The sequence below is a fragment of the Lactuca saligna genome, chromosome 2, assembly GCF_052625555.1.
Source record: "Lactuca saligna cultivar CGN05327 chromosome 2, ASM5262555v1, whole genome shotgun sequence".
In the NCBI taxonomy this organism is placed as follows: Eukaryota; Viridiplantae; Streptophyta; class Magnoliopsida; order Asterales; family Asteraceae; genus Lactuca; species Lactuca saligna.
This window is the reverse complement of record NC_136418.1, coordinates 91,691,805-91,716,098: the sequence shown is the minus strand read 5'-3', so window position 1 is coordinate 91,716,098 and position 24,294 is coordinate 91,691,805. Positions and strand designations below refer to the sequence as shown.

Here is a 24,294-nt window from a genome sequence, read left to right as displayed (position 1 = left end):
TAAAATGTTAGAATCTAACATATTCTATAAGTGGCAAGAATTTGATATTCTATCACTTGTGGAAAGGATTAGGAGTTGTGAAATGAGTATGATTGGAAATGTGTTCATTTGATCTATTTCACAAAGTAAGAACCATAGTTAAACATTGTGTGCATGCCAAGAGCATGGGACAAGTGTTGTAATTCAAGTAAGAAGTTGATTACCCGAAACAACAAATAATGAGTAATCGATATGGTGATAAATAAAAGGTTTTTTATTTATACTCAAAAGGTTTGAGGCCATATGGAATTAGTATTATTCTTGTGTTTCACTTTGCATGTTTTGACTTCCTGAATAATTTAATTGGTTAAGAAAAGTCAAATTATTCGAACGGGCCACAGTCGTTCATATGTTGGAAGTAGCTATGAATGAAGACTGTCATGAATTGGTGTGTGGATTGTCTAAAGAGTATTAGACATAAGCAAATGTTTGTTGCAACGTTCATGAGTGCTTGTGAATATGATTTGAGCATTGGATTAAACCCACGCTCACTTAGATCACTTCATGGATTTCATCACGAGTGATTGGTGAGATGATAACATCTTATATTCTTGAAACCGAGATGTGTGAGTTGTATCTTGCAAATCGGTTGCACATTGATAATATGTAAACGCACCAGTAACTTGGTGTTATAAAACATATTGTTGTGTGTGATTCGGTGAGTGAGTGCAAGCGAGCATTGAATCAAAGTTTACCCGTTCCTTTTATCCAAAGTAGGATAAAAGCGATATCTTTGGGCCCCTCAATAATTTAGTGATAACAAACATAAATGCTCGGCCGGGCTAGGGCTAATTTGATTTGCTCAATTAGTCAGTCGTCATAAATTGGAAGTCGAGAAATGGTACAGAGAAAATGATTAGAAATCATGTCTTATACGATATCTAGAATGGAGGAATATATGATCCCTTATCTAAAGGACACACGTATCTGATAAGATCAGAGTAGACACCGGCTTTAGAAAGCTACGATTGCAGATCAGGATCTGAAGTCATACGTGGAATAGTTATTAGACTTATCCAAGTGGGAGACTGATGGATTAGTGTCTAAGTCCATAACTATTTTGGTATGAACTTGACCCGATGGTGCATGGTCCTTTTGGGTTGCCTTCACCAAAGCAACTTGATAGGATGAATTATGGAGAGAGAGGATTAATTATGATTTATTAATATATTATGAGAATAATATATTAAAGGAGAAATCATATTGTTTAATTAATATTAGTCAAGAATTAATAAGAATTAAGTTTGTGACTAAAAGAGATTAATTAAACTTAAGGGACTAGAATTGTAATTATAAGATAATTGCAATTGGGCTATGGATTGCCTTATATTATAAGGTTGGACGAATTCTATGGGGAAACCCATTGGAAATCGTCCAAGGCCTTTAAGGAAAGGAGTCCATGGGTTGCTTAGGGCTTAAGCATCCAAATTAGGGTTTCCTTGTTAGATAACCCTAATAGCCTCACTATATATATAACCCTTATGCTCCAAAACGTGGTGAACTAGTTATCTAGGGTTTCCACACATTTTTGAGAGCCTCCTTCTCTTCTCTTCTTCATCCTCTTGCTCTTGGTGTTTGTGAACCATTAGAGGAGTGACATTTGTGACTCTAAGCTTTCTAAAGTCATTACAAGGAGGATTTGAGATTGTTATTGCTACATAACAATTAAGGTATGATCTAAACCCTAATTATATGTTGTATTGATTATCATATGCTAGATCTAGGGTTTATAGTCTTGAATAAATTGCATGTACAATAGAGAAACCTAGATCCAAGCATTAGGGTTTGTATGAGCACATAGGATGTTCTTATGGCTAAAACCCATCACAAACGTGTCAATGGATCGGAGAGAAGTCCAGATAGACTGATGGCCCTACGGGGCGATCCAGTCAGGCTGATGGCTCATTATGCATGTTGTTTATTAGTTTGCTATGATATAGCTATAACTTGTATGGCGTTGGTATTTTGAGGAAACTCATTAAGCTTTGGGCTTACAGTTGATGATTATGTTTCAGGTACTTCTGATGATTGCGGGAAGGGGAAGGTGTAACATCCCAGAATATGACCCAAAATATTTTGTTTAATAATTACAGAAAACATCATGTCAATATCATAAAATAAAGCTCGTACGTCAATATCTCAAAACCATAGCAAAGTATTACGAGATAACTGTATCAAGACTATATCAAATCATATCTATGAAAAGCTAAAACAACTCCCAAGATAAACTGAAGCTGTGGTGTGTGCGATGCCATCAACCCGAGCGCTTCCCTTTACTTGCGGAAGTACCTGAAACCAAAACTGAAACTGTCAGCACAAAGCTTAGTGAGCTCCCCCAAGCTATACAATAACATATAAACACATATTGGGCCTTGCCCACTGCATCGGACCGAAGTCCGGAAGTGACTGGGACCTTGTCCCCTACATCGGACCGAAGTCCGGAACTAGCTGCATCGGACCAAAGTCCGGAACTGACTGCATCGGACCAAAGTCCGGGAGTGACTGGGACCTTGTCCCCTGCATCGAACCGAAGTCCAAAACTAACTGCATTGGACCGAAGTTCGAAAACTAACTGAGCATAGCATAGCATAGCGTAAACATATCAACTTAGCATGAACACATAAACTGCATACTGCATCAGGTCATAGCCCAGAACACATAACACATAAATACCGCTTGAGCCACGAAGGCATCAAACATTCTAACTACTGCATCGGACAGAGGTCCGGAAACTACTACTAATTAAACGGGCCGGCATTGTGGCCTTAGACCCGTTCCTACTGGAAGGAAACTCACCTCGTACACTGGCTGCTAAATGAACTGTTCTGGAAACCGACTGCTGCTGCTCCGGTATCTCCCCGGCTACAATTTCCATAAATACACTCAATCAATTACTGATAACTGTACTGAGGGTAAAATGACTATTTTACCCCTAGTCAAAGTCAACCTCCTGGTCAAAGTCAACCTTCAGTTGACCGGACTCGCCGAGTTCTGTCGAGAAGATTCCATACAACTACATTCAAATCCGCTCTATGGTTTCTAACTCATAGATCTGAAATCTTGGAACCATCTGAACACGTAAAGTTGCTAACTTTACGTGTAACTACGAAGGAATGAAGCCTTCCTACTCAAACACCACTTTTCTCGGGAAAACTCATCTGACTCGCCGAGTTGCTCATACAACTCGTCGAGTTCTAAGGCAAACTTCATCGAACTCGCCGAGTTGTTCTTCCAACTCGTCGAGTCGACGGCTAACTTCATATAACTCATCGAGTCGTCATGTGGACTCGCCAAGTTCATTCAGCCCTTTTTCCATACAGGTCCGATCTTGTAACACTAATTTTTTCAAACAAAATTTTCAATTTTTATAAAACATAATTCATAGAAACAACCCCTTTTAATAGTTCAACAAAATAGTACAAAATCCCAAGATCAAAATGTCAAGCTCCAAACGTGTGTGTACGGATCAAGCCGGCGCCTTCCCACGGTCGTCACTAGCACCTGAAACAAATAACATCAACACTGTAAGCACAAGGCTTAGTGAGTTTCCCAAAATACTGCATATAACACAAATTAGCCACTCGAGGCTATAACTCTGTGGGTCCGTGCACCCAAACTCTGTGAACCCTCAGGTTCTAACTCTGTGAACCTTCCGGTTCTAACTCCGTAAACATGCACAGCATCAAACACATAAAAGTAATGCAGTACAACACATAACATACATAGCATACAAATACTCTATCACATAACTCTGGTTACCTACTCAAGGTAAAGTATAGTGAGAAGACTCACCTCGTGTGTCTCGGTAAACCGTAACCCTGAAATCGCTAAATACTCGATCTGCCGAGCTGAAGTTCCCCCCTATAGCACAATATATCTCTAATTAACACTTTCCCAACTAGGGTTGACCATACCATAACAGGATAATCTAGGTCAACGATGGTCAACGGTCAACTTGACCGGACTCGGCGAGTGCACTATAGCGACTCGGCGAGTCTGAGCGCAATCACCAATTTCCCTGGAATCCTCTCTTGACACGTCGAGCATCCCCTCCCAACTCGACGAGCTCCACCTGGCACGAGTTGTGGGGCCACCACGACTCAACTCGCCGAGTCTCAAGAACAACTCGGCGAGTCCGGTTTGACTCGGTCCACCTGCCCATCCTGACTCCCCCTTGACCCACTGAGTTCACTCATCCCAACTCGGCGAGGCCACTCGCTGAGTGGTCGTGCAGTATTCAAGCTACTCGCCGAGTCTGTTCTTCGGACTCGGCGAGTCAGAGCCATGCACTGACTCAATCTTGCTCTAAAGGCCAGATCCAGTCCACTAATCCATAGATCCAGTTCCCCCATGCTTATTTAGCACGTAAAGTCACAATCTTGATGCATAAATAACCTCTACATGATCACAAATGATGTTTTTGACTCTACTACTTCAACACAAGGCCAAGGACTCCATTTCCACCCATAAAGCTTGATGAGTGAGGCCCTCTGGACCTCTATGGATCCAGATCCATGGTCTCAACTCAAAGAGGGAACCAAAGGGCACCAAATCACCCCATAAATGATCATATTAAGCCCTAACTTGCATCAAGTTTCACCAAACAGAAAATGGTCCGAAAATAATACCTCTAGAGTGATGATCCAAGCTCCAATCCACGAAATAGCAACCTCCTTTGCTTCCTCTTGCCTAGGGCCTCCTTCTTCTTGCTAAACAACACACACAAGATCAAGATTGGCTCTCTTTCCTACACAAAACGCTCAAGAACTCTAGGGACACTCTCTGGGGGTTGGGTGAGCGCAAATGACGGCCATAAGGCCCCTTAAATAGGCCACAAACCCGGAGATTTAGGGTTTCATAACACAGCGCAGACTCGCCGAGTCCAAGTGCGCACCCTCGACCAATCCCGCATCCCTACTTGGCGAGTCTGAGCCCCGACTCGCCGAGTCCCTCTCACAATATAACACAATTAAACTTACATTATACCTGGCAAAAATCCGGATGTTACAGATCTGAGCCATGCAGCTGCTACAAATCATGGATCTAGGCTTCTAGGGCATGTTTTTCACGTAAAGTTGCTAACTTTACGTGCATGCATGGCTTTAAAGGCTTCATATGACCAAAATAAGCTCTTAATGAGGTTCTAGCTCAATGGGGACTTTAATCACAACCAAACTCAAAACTTTATACTTCTAGCATGCCATGAGTGTCCAGATCTCAGATATAATCCGCCCACAAGGCCTATTCATAAGAGATTTAAGGATTTTGGGCTTAGAAACCACAATTTACGAACAATATGGATCTATATGATCAATGAGAAAGGTATAGAATTTAATACCAGAAAAGATGATCAATAGAGTGTGTATTCTGGATCTACTTCCTCTTCCTTGAACTCTCCAACTTTCTCATTCTCCTTCTTACTCCAAAGATGCCTTCACAAGCAATAAACACACACACACAGACACACTCATTAAGAAAACGGATAGGGTTTGATAAGGAATGCTCTGAGGGTGATGGAGGCTGAGATGGGGGCTATAAGGACGTTTAAATAGTTTGCAAACCCTAAGAATTAGGGTCTCCTCCTGATTGGCCTACTCGCCGAGTAGATCACTTAAAGCCCGAATCCAACTTGACATCTACTCGGCGAGTTAGGGCTACAACTCGCCGAGTATCTCTTCCTAAAAAAATACTTAATCAAAATGAATACGTACCAGGAATGGGTCGTTACAGAAGGCGTGATCGTGCACCTACTTATATTTTTATGATTTGATTTTGGGATACTCTAACATCAAACCATTTTGAAAACAAATTTGTGATAATTGTTGTTTTTTGAATGTTTTAAAAAGTTTTAAATTGGCATGATTTTTATGGATGTTACAGGTCAAAGCAACATATTGACCAATGTTACCTGCTTAGCCAATGGTTCAACATTTATTCTAAACAATAGCTCGGTTAGCTGACTACTCGGTAATTTTGGTCAAAGCAACATATTGACCATGGTTGCATGCTTAGCTAATGATGCAATGTTTATTCTTAAAAGTAGCTTGGTCAGCCGACTACTCAGTAATTTTGGTCAAAGCAATATATTGACCATGGCTACCTGCTTATCCAGTGATACAATATTTATTCTAAAAAGTAGCTCAGTTAGCCAACTACTCAATAATTTTGGTCAAAGCAACATCTTAACCAAGGATACCTGTTTAGACAAGAATATAATTATTCTATAAGTATAGCTCGGTTAGCCAACTACACCAACATGTTGGTCAAACGCAATATCTTGACCAAGGCTACCCGCTTAGCCAAGAATACAGTTATTATAAGTATAGCTCGTTTAGCTAACTACACCAACATGTTGGTCAAATGTAACATCTTGGTCAAGGCTACCTGCTTAGCCAGAATACAATTATTCTATAAGTGTACAATTTTCATTTGACTACATCAACATGTTGGTCAAACACAACATCTTGACTAAGGCTACCCACTTAGCCAAGAATACGCCTATTCTACAACATGTTGGTCAAACACAACATTTATGAATATGATTTATCCAATAATGGAAATCTCTTTTAAATTCCTTACCTAGAAATTTCTTTCTAAGGAATTTTTATAGCTCCTTAGAACGTAAGCATAAAAGTCACGGAAAGTATATTGACCTTGTTTAGTAATAGGAAAGATTATGTTTTGCCGGAAGATTTAGTTAGAATTTAGTCTTAAAACATTATATGTATTAACACTATATAACATTTTAGTATGGGGGCCAAATGGTGTATGGGGTCAATCCATACACAACATCAATACGCCACAAGGCAATTATTTACCTGGCCTACCAAAAGGAAGAGTAGAATAGGAGGATAGACGTAGAATGACAGTGAGGTAGAAATATGGAATATATTCCAAGATTATGTATAGTAAAGGTGTATAATAAAAGAGATTTGGCAAAGGATACAATATCTTAATATTATATTGGTAGACTAGCATACTTGCCAATATAATATGCCGATGGCCTTCCATTCCCTTCATGTAAATATAAGCCATGTTCAACACTCCATGTAAATGTTCCTGACTCACTTCAGCTTCTTTCTCTCTTTTATGGGACATAATTGCAAGAATGGTCCCTGTGGTATGTCGAAAATTGCCGCTTTGGGCCAAACATGTTTGGACTAGTACCAATGGTCCAAACGTTTCCATTTTGTTGTGAGTTTGGTCCATTTTTGTTTAATTTTTTCTAAAATTATGATTTTACCCTTTGTATTTATTTTTTTAATTTTTTTATTACAAAAATAAAAAAGAAAAGAAAAAAGAATTACCATCTCTCTCTCTCTCTCTCTCTCTCTCTCTCTATTACCACCGGCCAAAGAAGAAGACATCGGCGACTGTTGCCGACCTAGATTGCCCCTCCGTCTCCTTCTGGTCAGGTAGCACCACCCAAACACCCGCTTCGATCGTTGTTGCTCTCCCTTTGAACCACGACAGCCGGCAACGAGAGAAAGGAGATTGAGATCCGAAGTAAGGGTTTCTCGATGGCTAGGGTTTCTTGGCGGCTAGGGTTTTCAAATGGGCCATCCTCTATCTCCTCTGCTCCGACGACATCTTCAACTCTGCAAATCCTACATGGAAGAACACGATAACAAACCCGACTCAGTCTGATCCTCTTTCTAATTCAGTTCTTAACCGGTCTCCCCCTTTCTCAGATCTACATACACTCCAAATGTGACTGGACGAAGGATATGAAGGTGAAGGCGGAGAAACCCTTTCTCTTTACGGAGGTTTGTTAATGGTGGCGGCGACTTCCTTTCCCTAGATTTTCAGCTTTGTTGTGGCGTTTGTATGTGTGTGTTTAATATCGTTGGTCTATTTCGAGTTTGTGAGTGTGTCAAATCAACCCCAGATGTCTCAGGTTTGTAGCAATGCCGGATCTGGAATCTATGGCTCTATCGTCCTCCCTAGCTTTTTAGATTTGTTATGGTGATGGTTTTTGCCAAAATATCGATGTTGGTGGTGGTGTTGAACTAGTGGCGATGGTTGATGATGGTTGTTAGAAAATACAGCTGGTGTTGGTGGTTACCGGAAAATCCGGCTGTTGTTGGTGGTTGCCGGAAAATCCCCTGCTCTTTAAACACATCCGATGGAGGTGGTAGAAGGGGAAGAGGAGAGAGAGAGAGAGGGAGAGAGAGAGAGAGAGAGAGAGAGAAAGCATTTTTTTCTTTTTATTTTTATTTTTATAACAAAAAAATTGAAAAAACAAAATACAAAGGGCAAAATCGTCAATTAAAACAAAAATGGACCAAACTCGTAGCAAAATGTCGGTTTTACCCTTCGTCAGATTTTTGGTTCATTTATACCGCAAACTTGTCATTTTTTTGTCGATTTTGCCCTTGTTACCTGCAATAGCAGATTTCCAGGTTATTATGAATTATTTTTTACGAAAAAACCCTTAAGTTTACAAATATTTTGCAAAAAAAACCCTTAAGATTATAAGCATATAAAATATAAATATATATTGAAAATTTTATAAAACTAAATAGTTTTCTACTGAAACATATTTTTAGCTTTATGTACGGTAAATTTTATATTTGTTTGATATAAAGTTTTTATATTTAAATTTTAAAAAAGTTACCTAGTTTTATCAAAATTTAAATATTTATTAATTAATACTTAAACTTTTCAAAGTAACATTAAAAAACGTCTGTTAGCTAATAATAATATAACACTAGTGACATTCAATTAATTTTTTTTAAAAGAAAAATAAAAATATTTTATATGTTTAAAAGGTTTGAATTTCAGAAATAACAAACTATCATATTTTATATAAAAATAAATATATTTATATAATAAATTAGACAAATATATTTATATTTTATATGTTTAAAATATTTATATTTATTTTTGATGTTTAACAGGTTTATGATATTTTTATAAAAAAATATGATAATATTATTATGTATTTAAACATATAAAAAATACGATATGTTAGTATTTCTGAAATACAAACCTTTTAAACATATAAAATATTATTTTATTTACCTTTTAAAAAAATTAATTGAATGTAAATGATACCATATTATTCATAACAACTATTTTAGCATAATTACTTATTAACTAACAAATGTTTTTTAATTTTGTTTTGAAAAGTTGAAGTATTAATTAAGAAATATATTCAAATTTTGTTAAAACTAGGTAAGTTTTTTAAAATTTAAATATAAAAAGTTTATATCAAACAAATATAAAAGTTACCGTATGTAAAGTTAAAAATATATTTCAGTAGACACAATTTAGTTTTATAAAATTTTGAATATATATTTATATTTTATATGTTTATAATCTTAAGGGTTTTTTTGCAAAATATTTGTAAACTTAAGGGTTTTTTTGCAAAAAAATAATTCATAATAACCTGGAAACCTGCTATTGCAGGTAACAAGGGCAAAACCAACAAAAAAATGATAAATTTGCGCTATAAACAAACCAAAAATCTGTCGAAGGGTAAAACCGACATTTTCTGCCAAACTTAAGACTTTTTATGACATTATCCCTACATAAAAAATAAAACATAAAAATACATAAAACAATGTGTAAAATGCTTAAAAATATAAATTAATACATAAAAAAAATATTTATACATTTAAAATACATAAAAATACGTAAACATATACATATAAAAAACTTAAAAAATACAAAAGTATGTAAAAATAGATATAAATACATAAAAAATACATTTATACATTATATATAAGTTTTGAGAAAATCTGCAGAAAATTCTCATTATTTTCGAAAAATTAACGATTTGGTCATAGGACCTACTGAACAGGTAAAAATGGGCTAAATGAATAAATTAACCGGTTTCTTGGGCTTTTATGTTGAAAAAGTTAAAAAATCAGGACTTTTCTATTCAAAAAATAAAATTTAAGACTTTATTCTAAAAAAATTCAAAATATTAAAACTTTTCTGTAGATTTCCCTTTTGCAAAACCTAAGTTGTGGATTCAAATCTTATTGAAATCATTTTTTTAAATCATGGAAGGTGAGAACTAAAAAAATAATATTATTTTATTATCTTTGTTTGTTTTGAACCTATGAATTAATAAATAAAAACTTTACAATTTTAACAATTTGTACTGACTATTGTTTTCAAAAATATTAGAGGTTGTCTCTTGTTACGTTGTGAAGCACAAGCGTAACATTTGGTCTTTCGTCAACGTTTTAAATACTGTGTTGAACCAGCCTATCGAACCGGTTGGATTGTGAACCGGGGAAGGAGGCGGTTCAACTATCAGCGGTTTTACGTTGATTTCTGAATCGGATTGAACAGATCAATTTTAGAAAAACTCGGTTGAACTGGTTTTACTTTGTTTTTGTGTGTGTGTGTGTGTGTGTGTGTATATATATATATATATATTAAATTCAAACAAGAACATCATTTAATGTGAGAACGTGAGAACACTACTTTATGTTACTATTCTACTATAAATTTTGTATATAGAACGATATGGCATTATTCATGAACAAATATACGAACAATCACACATTAAAAATTTGTATGTACAACTTTATGACATTATTCATCACCGAATATATGAACAATCACATATTTAATATTCACATTAAAATTTACTAAATTACTATATATATATATATATATATATATATATATATATATATATATATATATATATATATATATATATATATATATATATATATATATTATAATAGAATAACAATATAAAATTGAAATATATTCATATTATAATTACAGAATACTATACATATTAAATTCATAGTAAAATAGTAACATAAAGTAGTGTTCTCATGTTCTCATATTAAATAGTGTTCTCATTTGAACTTAATCTACATATATATATATATATATATATATATATATATATATATATATATATATATATATATATATATATATAAACACTAAAACATATGGTTATATGTTGTTTTAGTGTATTTGGAGTGATCTACAACTTATTTTTATGTATATTTTTAATGTTTGAACTTGTAAACGGGAAATTCATTATTTATATATGTATGTATGTATAAGAAAATAAGAAAAAATTTGAAAGTTATAGAAATCGGTTGACCTGGCGGTCAAACCGGCTGAACGGGGAACCAGTCACTATATCGGTTCAACTAAAAAACAAGTTTTAAAATATTGTGTTTCGCAAGTGTTTGTATTTTAGAAAACTTGACTCAAAAAATGTTACATGTATGCTGAATTGTTTAACACGAACCCTCCTCTTCAAACCACTTCACACGTTACTTTAAGTTATATTATTCAATATAGATTAATTTTAATTTTTTCCAACAACATTTTTATTATTTTAATAATATTATAAAGGATATATACAATTTGAATATATTTTATATAATTTCAAAACCATTTGGTAAAAATTTCGTAGAAATATTTTTTTTGTTTTACTTTGTCTATAACAAAATATTAGTAAATTATAAAGTTAATCACTAAAATTACTAAATTTATTGAATCTAACCGGAAAAATAATCATCATCTTCGAAAATTTAACAAAATGAACATGTTATTCGTTAAATTAACAATTTTATTTATTGTTATTTAGTAGATTTTTTGTTTAATTATTTTATATAAAGTCTTTAAAAATCATATCATCAAAATGATATTTATATTCAATTTTCATATAATTAAACTTATAAAATTTTGATTTAGATTTATTTTTAACTATTTTATTGTTAATTGTAGTTTATTGCAGCAGTCCACAGACGTTAAAAAAACAAACAAACTTCTTATTACATGTTGTAACCGTTTGGTCTAAGGATGATCATATAGACCGGGGAACTAGTCGGAACCGGTATCGGAACTGCAACCCGGTGAAACCGGTTGGGCCGGGACCGTGACGATATTCTTGTGAACTTTTGGAACGGGGAACCGGAACCGTTAGAACCGACAAAAACCGGAACCGTATGTTGCTATTTTTCTAAGATCGGTTCCAACAAATGAAGACACGACAAGAACCGGTAGAACCGACGGTCCGGTTCGGTTCCTATTTTCCATCGAGTTCGGTTCCCGAGTCGGTTCCGGTTCGGGCCGGTTCCAGCTGGATCGGTTCCTTTGCTCATCCCTAGTTTGGTCCATCTATTCTGCTGCAGAATGTTACAGATGGGGTCCCCAAACTTCAGTCATTTTCGTTTCGAAAAAGCAAATAACACATTAGTGTTAAGCCAAATTTAAAAACTTTCAACCCCGAAAAAAAATGTATAATCCTCAAAAAATTACTTCAAAATTTTAAAATAAGTGTCTAATTTTGTAATATTTGCAATTTGTTGGGGGTATTTTGTAAACTAAAACCAAATTAGCTGCAGGTACAAAAGATAGGAATTGGCATTTGATATCCACCTCAACCCTCCGTGTTTTCGAACAAGATAAGAAAAAAGCTCTGATAACAATGGCGCTACTAACGGCGTCGTCTGGACTGGCGACAGGACACGCTTCCATTTCATGCTTCGTCAAGCCTCAATCGGCGTCAATAAGATTGAAGCCCAACTCCCCGGCGGTTTCGGAGCTAGGGTTTGTTACTTCTCAACTGAGTGGCCTCAAAATTTCTTACGAACAATGCACTTTACCCAATAACCTCTCTTCCACAATCAAGCTTCCTCTTCAACCTGTTGCTCGTAATCTCTCTCTCTCTCTTTCTCTCTCTCTCTCTCTCTCTCTCTCTCTCTCTCTCTCTCTCTCTCAATTTCCCTTTTTGGATCTTGATTATACCCGATTTCTATGAGTATGCCAAAAGGATATAAATTCAGGTGGTTGTGTTCTTTTTGTTTAATTACGTTTCTCTATTCCATTCGATAAGAAATTCAGCAATCGCAATTGGTTTATTTGAATATGCTCTTATGATAGACTGTTTTATGTGTATTATAGCTATAATTGATCATCTACTTTCACCACGTTATGTTTCTTTGTTGATTTTTTTAAGAAATGGGAAATTTTCAGGTAGAATCTGCCCTTTTACTGGAAAGAAATCAAACAGGAAAAACCTTGTATCTCACTCAAACCACAAGACAAAGAAATTGCAATTTGTTAACCTTCAATACAAGAGAGTATGGTGGGAAGCTGGAAATCGATTTGTGAAATTGCGTCTATCAACCAAGGCATTAAAGACAATCGAAAAAAATGGTCTTGATGCTGTTGCTAAGAAAGCAGGAATAGATCTTAGCAAAAAATAGTTTCATTCCTTCGCACAATGTTGTTATATTTCTGTTAAAACTGTCGCTTAAAATTTCCTCTTTTCAATGGAATCATGTTTCAAGTCTCCTAACATGTTATTGTGATTTACATCTCACTTGTTTTCATAAAATGTTGTCTTAATTTATGAAGAATTCGAAATAGATTAATCATGGACATGATGTTATACATATATAGAAATTACAATTACAAAAGTACAATAGATATTGTCATACAATTACACAATGGTGGAATAACTTTTTTTTTTTGTATATGTATAATATTATAAAACTAAACGACTATTTTCCCCAAAAGCAAATCGTTTTGTAACAAAAAGGTGAAATATTTTAATTCATCTAAAGGGTTCAATAGGTTCGGATTCTTGAAGCATAATTGCAGCCTCAAAACATTCAGCAGCTTCAAGAGACGATGAACCATGTTCAACCTTGTAAACAAGACCAAGATTAAACCATGCTAATGAATTTGTTCTATCAAGCCTTAATGCATCGGTTATAAAGCTTTTGGCAATTGGTAATGATCGATCGTTAAGTTCTCTTAGAACAATGGCTGTTGATATTAAGCTAGGAACATGATTTGGATCAATGTCTAATGCTTTCTCAAAAGAGCTTAATGCTTCTTCCTTTTCGCCTTTTGCTTGATGGAGTATCCCTAGAAAGTTGAAAACATGTTTTAGTAAATTGATGTTTATAGTTTTTTCGACTGAATGTGAGTAAATGACTATCTTACCTTTCTGTTTAGAAGTGATTACTAGTTATACGAATGCGATAATATTTAATCACAACATGATTAGTAAATAGTAATCAAAACTAGGGTTTTACCTATGGCATGCCACCTAGATGCAGAATGAGGATCGATGGTCTTGGATTTTGATAGGCACACCTCAGCATCATGCCATTGCAACAAACTAGTGTATAAGTTTGCTAGATCATGCCATGTTTCCATTTCCAATTCTCTTTCTTTGTTGCTCCTTTTCTACAAAATCAAACAAAAATGGTTAAAAGTTGGAAAAAAAAAACTTAATAAAAGTAAAATCTTCCATTCTTGATTTACGGGTTGTTTGTTTTTTTTTTCTCTCGTAAAGTGGTTGAATGGGTAATGATGTATGACTAGATAAAATGTTGTATACACAAAGTTTGTTTCGTTTTAAGACTGAATAAACTGTTTGAATGAGACTAAGTAATCATTTTACCTCACATTCCGAAAAACTTTACAATATTCATTTAGAGGAGTTGAGAGGAAAAAGATGGACAAATAGGTAAAGGATTAGAGTGCGTTTGGTCATGGAAAACTGTTTTCATTTTTCTAAAAAACCTTTTTCATAAAATAGAATTTGAGTTTTCATTTTTAGTTTTCAATGAAAATTTTAGAAAACACGGTTGATTGAAACCGTGGAGTTCTCATTTTCCGTTTAAGAAATTCAAAAAACTTTGGAAAACGTAAAAACCACGTTTCTAATTTACATACAATTTGGAAAACAAAAAATTTTCATTTTCTTGGAAAAATTTTGAAAACTGAATCAACCAAACACGTTTCAAAATTTTCATAGAAAATTGATATCGATGTTTTTGGCTTAACCCATTAAGTCATTCTGTCTAGATTAAGTAAAAAACAAAACAACTATATATAACTATCTAGATTAAGTGTTTAATAACTACCTTTAATAATCTTTTATGAACCCCAAAACTTTTGCTTCTAACTTGAAGAACAGCAAGAAGACGAGTATACGTCTCTATACCATTTTTCAACTTGCCTTGTGCAATTTGCAATTTCGCTTTAGTTCTCAACAATTCTCCTTGATCCCATTTCCCTGTTTCATCTATAGCAGCATCAATGACAACTTCAGCATCAAAATATTGTTTTTTAGCCGATAAAATACGCGCTAAAAGAATCCATCCTTTTACATTATCTCCCCCTTCAACTTTCACAAGCTTCTTTGCATAATAAGCAGCCATATCCAACTTCCTCTGTTCTGCATATTCAAGGCTAAGATGAAACAAAACATTGGCATCTTCTTGTTTCATTTTATGTGCAGTTTCCAAAGCGTTTAAAGCTTCAGATTGCATTTTTATCCTTTCAGAATCCAAATTCGTGTTTCTTGATTGTGCAGAAAGGGAGACACCAAGGAAAAAATTAGCGACGCTTTTTGTTTCGTTGCAATTTTCTTCCGATTTCATGAGTTTGTGAAGGTATGTGATTCCTTCTTGAAGGGAATCGGATTGATGAATACAGATTTTGGAAGCGAGTAACATTTCTAAAACGAAGTTATGTTGGTTTTCTGACTTTTCTTGATTATTTAACAAACTTCTTAATAGATTTAGCGACACCATATCTTCATCTTCTCCATAGTAACATAACGCGAGAGTGCTGTATCTTTCCTTTTTTTCAATGATTCCAGGTGGGAATTCTTCAATTTGATGAGCGAGTGATTTTAGGTCATGGGAAATCGATAAAGCGAAAGAAAGATGATGGTAGATTGATGGGTCCCACTCGATTATACCGATAACAATCTTTCTCAAAAGAATCAGAAGCAAAAGAATGGCTTCTTCTACATTGTTCTTGGGTACATATGAACTTTCCATCTGGGATCGAAGATTTGGAGGTGTCGCGTCACAACCACTGTACAAAAGAAACACAGCGAATTCCTTTTCAAGATTCATTCGTGTCTTTTTATCAAGATTCCATTGGAAAAGCAACGCTCGTCTGTATGATAAAATGGCCGATTGTGGATCTGAAGCTAGTTTCCAAAGCTCAGGTAACAACTCAACCGCTTTATCTACAGTTTCTTGAAGCTTATAATATGAAGAAAAATCAAGAAATCCATCGGGTAATGCAGATTCGATTGTTTCCAGTATGATTTTGCACGATTCGGCAGCTTCTCGGAATCGTCCTAGGGCTTGCAACGACTTTGATTTGAGAAAAACAGCTTCGAAGAGTAAACTGATAGCATGAACTGACATGGATGGCGATGGATCATCATCACCTTGAGAATGGCGTCTTGAAAGTTCTGATCTTCTTGCAAGTGAGTTTTTGATCTTGGGAATCACAGCAGGAATGTCGATTCCTTCGAAAACATGAAGTGCACCCTCTACGTTTCCTTTTTGATACTCTAATCGACCTAATAACGCTCTTGCTTCCTAAAAAGTTGCAAAATTGTATGTGTTAATTATGTAAGAAGATTAAAAATGGAATTGAAATGCAGAATAAAACCTCGTAATTGAGAAAACCACTTTCACGAAGAGAGGATTCTGCTTCTTCTATATTGCTGTTATCCAATTTGGGATCAGGTTCATTAACTCGAGAAGAATATCCACTAGCCGAATAATCCCTAGTCGCTAAAGATTCCGATGAAGCATTCATTTCCTTTGCCCCAAATCGTTCGCCGGAGTGAAAGCATTTCATCATCATCTTCCGTACAGTTCCACTCAACTTGATTCTGTGTTTTTCAATCCAGTGTTTGATTTTCATTCTGCTGCTTCATTACATCTGAAATCTTTTTGAAGGTACAAATTACGGTTTTAAGTTAGAAACTGATACATATCAATTATTGCGCAGTGTGCATCATGTGAACAGGAGCCTATGAAACACCAAATCGACATTTAAAAAAGAAAACCCACAAATCTACAGGCGTATACAGAACATATATTCATCCCCCTTTTACGAAATTCAACTTTTCTTATCGGATTGATACAGCGTACAATCAGCAATTTAAAGTTCCGAAAAGATGGAACAAAATCCACGTATACCCGACAGCAGATTGCGAAAAGCAAACATGAAATTGAGGAGAAAGAAGGTGGAAGAGGAAGAAAGTTAGTAAATGAACAGTGAAATCGAAGAAAAAGGGTACCTTTTGAATAGCGAAAAGAAGCGAAAGAGCCCACAAAGCACTACTACTACTACCCATTTGACGTGAATCAATCATCGAAATAAAATAAGGATGGGTAGATTGTTATGTCATCTCGTATAGAAGAATCCGAGGCTTGTTTGTGCTTCAAATTAAGAAAGATCCAAAAGAAAAAAAAAAAATTCTTTGGTTGTTGATGATGGCAATGAGTAATGAGTGTATTGGGTATGGGACAAGAGAGTGATGGATTTCAAAGTGGGAAGGTCAGAAATGCTTGGCGCATTGAATATGAATATGATTAGAACCATACCAAGTCTAATCAGATGTGAATGGAGGGAAGACTTTTTTGGTTAACTTTTTTGAATAAGCTCTTTCTCCAATGTCATTAGCCTTTTAAATAATAATATTCTTACAGTTGGAATTGTTGCTAGCTATGATTTTACAAGGTGATGACATCATTGCTACAATTTCTTACTAGATGCTAACTAGGGGTTGAATCGCTGTGTTGTTTTGTAACAGGAGATTGAAAATAAATAAATAAAAGGTAATTAAGTTGAAAAATAAATAAAAAATAATATATATATATATATATATATATATATATATATATATATATAGAATCAAATATTAATCACAAGTATTACATGAATGTGTAATTAGATTAAAACAAAATAATTGGTTATGATATTAGGTGCATGATATTAAAATGGGATTGTAATCACCGTATAATTACACTTAATCTTTACTATTCTATAAAACATATTGGGTATTTCTTGAATTTTAAGAGGTACCATACTTTAAGCAAAATGTACAAACATCTTATGGTCCAAAGAAAATTAACGCATACTGTATCTCTTGTTTTCCTTACATCTTGCCCAAATTAGATCCTAGATAGACGCTCTCTCGCTTTGCCATTCTCTCACTCCCTTTTTCTCTACAAACCTTATTTCAACACGACCACCACCCGTTATCGCCGCCGACACCAACCATTCACCACCACACGAAACCTTCACAACCACTATCATCACCGCAGAAGACCGCCACAGCAACTAGGAATCACCGAGGCAATGAAGAATCATAGCAGCATAAATGATCTACGATGTTAGGCGATTTCAATCAATGGTTTGTCTCTTCTCTTTGCTCATGCGGTTTTCTAATAACACTATGTCACAATCAATGTACTTTACTATTTTTTATGATCAATTTTGGTTTTCTTTTTTAGGGATATAACTTTTAGTCTGTTCAAGAGACTCAAGTTTCACTAAACATGATGTCGTTTTATCTTGCTCTTGGTAACGTCAACTGTTTCTGTAAGTTTCACCTTTGTATCGTGGACTGTAATTTCACTTACTCAAACCAATTTCTTATTTTTCATCCATTAAATATGTATATATTTCATTAAAATGGTAGGATTTTTTAGTAAATTGCAGTTTCAGATGCCCACACTTCGTAGTATCGACAATTTTTATTTTCTTACTTCCGAGGTAGATTTTTTCCTCATTAACCTTCATGAATGTTTCAATTTCGAGTTTAGGGTTGCTTTTATTAATGTTTTAGTTACGGCTTTTTCCCCTAAAATTTATAGCAGTATGAACTTTAATGTTTTAGTTACGGCTTTCTCCCCTAAAATTTATAGCAGTATGAACTTTGAAGAAGAATCATATTTTGGTTTTATTTGCTCCTTAAGAAATTGATTTGTTACTTCCAAAAAGCCAAATTTTATGGAAGATGAAGATGGGGTTGCTGGTTTTTTTTTGAGTTTTTTTGGTAGAAACATTAATATCTAAAGTATAGGGGAGATGTACCCCTTTTCTCTTACCGCAAGTTCTGTTACATTTATATTTTGTTGAAATTCATTGAAACATAGTCAAACATGTAAGATTTGTCTCTATTTTGCTTGCCTCCAGTTCTATTATATTTATGTTTTGTTTGAATCCGTTAAAACCACTGCTTGTTCTTAGGTTTTAATGCAATGCCTCTCGGGTTATGCAACAAATATTTATAAAAAAATGATTAATTGATTTCTTGGTAATTGTAGGCTATTTGTTCTCTTATCATGGATTCAATTGATTTTTTGATTCTATTATTTGTATCTTGCAGTGTTTTATAGGAGTAGATTTCCATGGTTAAGCACTCCATGGGTTAAGCTCTATGGACTCAAAAGTACAGTTAAAACATGTGTCAGTTTTAATGTTGTAAGTTTAATGGGAATCAATAAGAACTTTCAATATGCTAATATTATTTGAAGGTTTTGCTTATGGTTGTTTTATCTGTTTTGGATCTTCTATATAATATTGTTGGTTAAATATTTTAAATAGATAATTCCTCGGTTTCTTGACCGGAAGTTAAGAAAATAATTAGAATTTATCAAAGATAAATGAGGTGGTTAGTTTATTGCATAACTAAAACTTTTAGTAAACACATTAAAATGGTATTACTTGTGTTCCGACTCCCTTATTGGATTGATAAAATATAGTACATATTAATAATTGTATTAGTCACATTGCATTTATTGTTTGTAATTAAAGTATTTCATCAATTATTTACCATTTTAGATATGTTAAATTCCATTTGTATTCGAATGCAAGAGAATGTTTTAATTTATTCAATTCTCATTGTTTATATACAATGGTGGGTTTTAATTTCCTTGTGTTTGTTGATAACTCTCTGACTATAAATCTTCTTTGATTTGCTTGTGTGATGTCCGATTGTTCTATTGTTGGGTTACTTGTTGTTTTGACAGACACTAATCTCGGGTTTTAATTTCATCAATTATTTATCATTTCTATAGCGATATTTTAGTAATATAATAATACATTAAACGCTTACAAAAAAAAAGGTTGTACAGATCCAGTAATTCCTTTGGTGGGTCTGTGCTATCTTTATCTTACTCAACAACTGGATTCATATACCCTTTAAGGGGAAGGTGGAACTTTTTAATAGCATAAACCAATATAGAAATTGGAAAATTAACAGAAAAAAGGGATTAAATATATATATATATATATATATATATATATATATATATATATATATATATATATATATATATATATATATATATATATATATATATATATACTTTTTTACATTTAGAAAAAAACAACTAGAAAAACAAATTAAATTACACTACCCTTCATGGCTTAATGAATATTTCATTTCATTAACACCATACCTACTCAAGACACCATTTCCAGTTAAATTCTTACAATATATATATATATTTGCGTCCCTGCATTGCGCAGGTACCGGAAGAAAGATATTCAGGAAGAAAGATATGTAGTTGATCATGGAAGAAGACCTGGAGCTACTAAAAGTCATCAAAAACGGTTACAATGTGAAGGTAGTTGACCTTTCTGTAATTTGTTGGATTATTATTCCATTATATGGTCAAACATGATCTTTTAAATTGATCAGTTTGTTTGCTATTATCATTTAACTTACAGTTTTCAACAAATTAATTTTATAAATTTACTTTTTTTTTACATCAAAAGGCAAGTGTGTTGCATTAAATGATGGAATATTATTTGGTATTTTGTAGCATTGGAGGTTCATCTATGCTTTTAAAGGCTCCATGTTGATTATAAATGATGTTGAAATGCAGGGTAATGTTATAGGGTAAAATAGATCCAAGATAGGGGAAAAACAAAAAAAATCATATCTTCCACCCCTACCTTTTTTGGGCATCTTTCTCCCTCTTTTAAGTTGTATTTATTTTGTTCCTCATCTCTGTTTCTTGTCTAAATTTCATCCCCTATCCAATTGATTCCATCGTCTAATGATACTATTTTTATATCTCTTTCTATTGACATGTTATTGAGATTAAAAGTTGAAATCTCAGTATACCACCATCAATTCAAGTTCTTGGGCTATTTTGAAATCCACTTCCATTAGAATTGGAAACACTTAAAAGTCTTTGATCGATGCTCTTCAGTCTTTGACAATGCATTCCCTTAATGTTATGGATGCTTTACAACTTATGAATGGTGAGAAGATGATCAAACAATTATTTTTTTAAAACAATTGTAAATAAGGCGAGTTGTATTAGTTTTAATTGGATAATTACATATAATGACAATTAAGGTTAGGTGGCAAAAAATAGCAACATACTATTATATATTTGTGGTTCAGTTATTTATTTCACAACTCTTTATAAAATGGGATAATTAGAACTCATGTTTGGGATGCATCCACTGGTGAAGGGTTATTATAGAACACCAAGGATGTGCTTGGTTTGTTGACTTTTTAAGTATTTATATGTGAACCCCATACATTTTGCCAGTGGACACGATGCTTGTTTGGTGAAGTTATAGTGGTCTAACAATCTGATTTTCTCTCAAGACTAACTTTTTGTTCCATTACACTTAATTATAGCATTCAACTATGTCAAATGTGATTTCCGATTGAAAATGGATTGGCTTATTTACTTGTGAATGTGTGACACAAAATAATTTTTTTCTTCGGTTGTCACACCAAAAACCTTCCCAAAAAGTTATGATTTTTATGAAAATGAAACAACAATGGGAAAGTATATCCTTTGGTGAGTAAAAGTTAACAAAAGCAAGAAAAAAGGATGATAATATACTACATTTGATTATCTTATTAACTATAATATTTTGTGTCTTAAAAAATAATGATCCTTTCAATATACATCATGAACAAATATGTATTAAATCGTTATAAACAAAAACAAAACCATAAATTTGAAAAAAGGAAAATAAATTATAAATTTCTACCATATGATACGTTTCTTTAAGCAACAAAGGGATAAAAGGGAATAGATGTAATTAACATCATGGTATGAGATACTATACTCTCTATTCATTTGTCACATTGGTTACAGACAAAGTACATACGCACAAATAAAAACCAACCAACTCATATCTCTACTCTATCGACACTGACAAGAAAATCAGAATAATAAAGATGCGACTGCATGGCAACCTGAACAAGTACAAAAAAACAGACACATCCATTCTTAGCCCTCTCTATTCGACGATAATATCGAGAAAGAAAAGAAAGTTATGCATATGATCACCTCTCATCTTTCTTGTCGAAAAAAAGTATTCGCCACTCGCCGCTTTGCGCGGGTAGACGGTTAGTTAGTAATAAATGCAAATTTTATATTTTATTAAGTGAGAGAAATAAAAAAAATCATATATTTAGGGAAACTAAGTCAAAACTAATTAATAAAAATCAAATTAAAAAAATAATCAGGATATGATATAAAAATGATGATCAGACCTTTTTAGGAAAAATAATCTTAAATTTTCGAAAGAAAGAATAATCAGAAATTCTCGAAGAATTCCTTTTTTTTTTATCTTAAATCTTAACTTGATTTTTAAGGAGTGATGATTATCAATTTAGTTTAACAATGAATCAAATACTCTTGTAGTATTTAGGGTTTACTAACAAATCAATTTTTCTTGTAGAATTTAAGGTTAAGAAATAGTTTAACTTGTTTAATTATTTATATAACTAAAGATTCTTGAAGAATTGAATAGATATAACTCTATACCACACACTTTTTATAAAATAAAAGCAATTCTTGAAGAATATAGTGTTCTAGTTTTATACCACCACAAACTGTTTATACAATCGAAAATTTCTTAAAGAATTCGAATATTCTTAAAGAATTCTTGAAGAATACAATGTCTAATACTTTTTGTGTTTCCACTCTCTCTGCATTGATATATCTTACAAAATCTATTAACATTTTTATGAGAATGAACCTAAAATACAATTAGAAACTAATATAAAAAAAAATATAAAAATCCTAAAAAAACGTCAATAATTCTTTAAGAACGTGTGAGTATACATAATGAGAATATCTTTGATGATATTGACTTCTAGTTCTTTTTTGCTTAGGATTCTTTAAGTCATTAGTTTTTCTCATTTACAACACCTGGGATTTAAGCTCTATAGGCTTCTTGTCAATTTCTTAAACTTGAGTTATGTCGTAAGCAGTAAAACCTTGTCTCTCTTAAACCAACCCTATATTCAAACCTTTTGAAAGAACAACCACCATTCAACCTATTTAAAAATAGCCAAAAAAAATTAAGAAACTAACCATATAAGCAAGTTTTAATTCTCATAAAAAATATTTATGTATGTTGATAAATTAAAGCATTTGAACTTTAAAACCTTAAGAAACTATCTTCCGGTATGTGCATTTGTTCTAAGAGAGTAAACAAGTTTTTGGTGGGTCATACATTGATTTAACTAATATATAAAGATTTATTATTCTTTTATGACTTCAAAATCAAAACTCTTTTATGACTTCTAAAAAAACTAACACATCAACGTGAATATGATAAGAAAAATCACTCATATATCATCCTTTAGATTCGAGGCCCAAACCCAAAAACCATAACTGGCAAACTCCCATTCCATGAAATAAATACAAAAAGTAAGAACATTCATGATGCAAAGTTCACTCAATTGAATACGTAGATTTTGAATATATAAATTTTTCACCGAGAATTGAACGGAATCATCAATTTTAATTTGATGATCCAGTTTAAGTACTAGATTCAAACTTACAAATAAACCACCAATTTCAGTCAAGATCACACCCCTTCCGTATGCAAATTTCACTTCATTAGTAAGTATAAAATATCCTAATAATGAGGGATCGAGGAATGTTGGTGGTTGTGGAAACCCAATTTTATCACCTGCAACCAAAAATTATTAAGGGCGATGACCATAAATTTGCCGAAATTCGCAATGGACAACTCGGTAATGCATACGACAACAACGGTTAGAGATCGAAGATTGGATGAAAATTGATAATTTCCTATGATGGATTAACTTCAATTAGAAGATAAGAAGAAAAGGAGTAGACGATGGTGTTGTCTAGCCGTGTTTATCCAAGGAAAATGGAGAGAAAAAGGTGGAGGTCGGAGGTGTTATTGTGTGTATTTTTCATTTGGTTGTAAAGAAAACATTTGATTTGGTTTTTATGCCTAAAATTAAGGGGCATTACTATAGATGTATAATTAATTTACATAATTATCATAAATAAGTAATATGTAATATTAATATTCTATCCCTACTTAGATTTTTAAAATGATAGGTTAGTATTGAGTCATACATTCACAATAATTAAATGTTATATATATATATATATATATATATATATATATATATATATATATATATATATATATATATATATATATATATATATATAT

At 33.3% G+C, this 24,294-nt stretch overlaps 2 protein-coding genes across 2 annotated transcripts; one reads left to right on the top strand and one right to left on the bottom strand.

The window, feature by feature from the left end:
- Window positions 1-12,400: 12,400 nt before the first annotated feature.
- On the top strand, window positions 12,401-13,327 carry PRPL28 (Ribosomal L28 family). The gene is made up of 2 exons (XM_078979697.1): window positions 12,401-12,686; window positions 13,009-13,327. The coding sequence occupies exons 1-2, from the start codon at window positions 12,461-12,463 to the stop codon at window positions 13,239-13,241; spliced, it is 459 nt and encodes a 152-aa protein (XP_078835823.1). The 5' UTR covers window positions 12,401-12,460; the 3' UTR covers window positions 13,242-13,327.
- A 78-nt stretch (window positions 13,328-13,405) lies between these two features.
- LOC145031180 (protein NPGR2-like) lies at window positions 13,406-17,389 on the bottom strand. The gene is made up of 5 exons (XM_078979695.1): window positions 17,105-17,389; window positions 16,468-16,750; window positions 14,916-16,394; window positions 14,079-14,232; window positions 13,406-13,908 (listed from the first exon to the last, which is right to left on the bottom strand). The coding sequence occupies exons 2-5, from the start codon at window positions 16,723-16,725 to the stop codon at window positions 13,592-13,594; spliced, it is 2,208 nt and encodes a 735-aa protein (XP_078835821.1). The 5' UTR covers window positions 16,726-16,750; window positions 17,105-17,389; the 3' UTR covers window positions 13,406-13,591.
- Window positions 17,390-24,294: the final 6,905 nt, after the last annotated feature.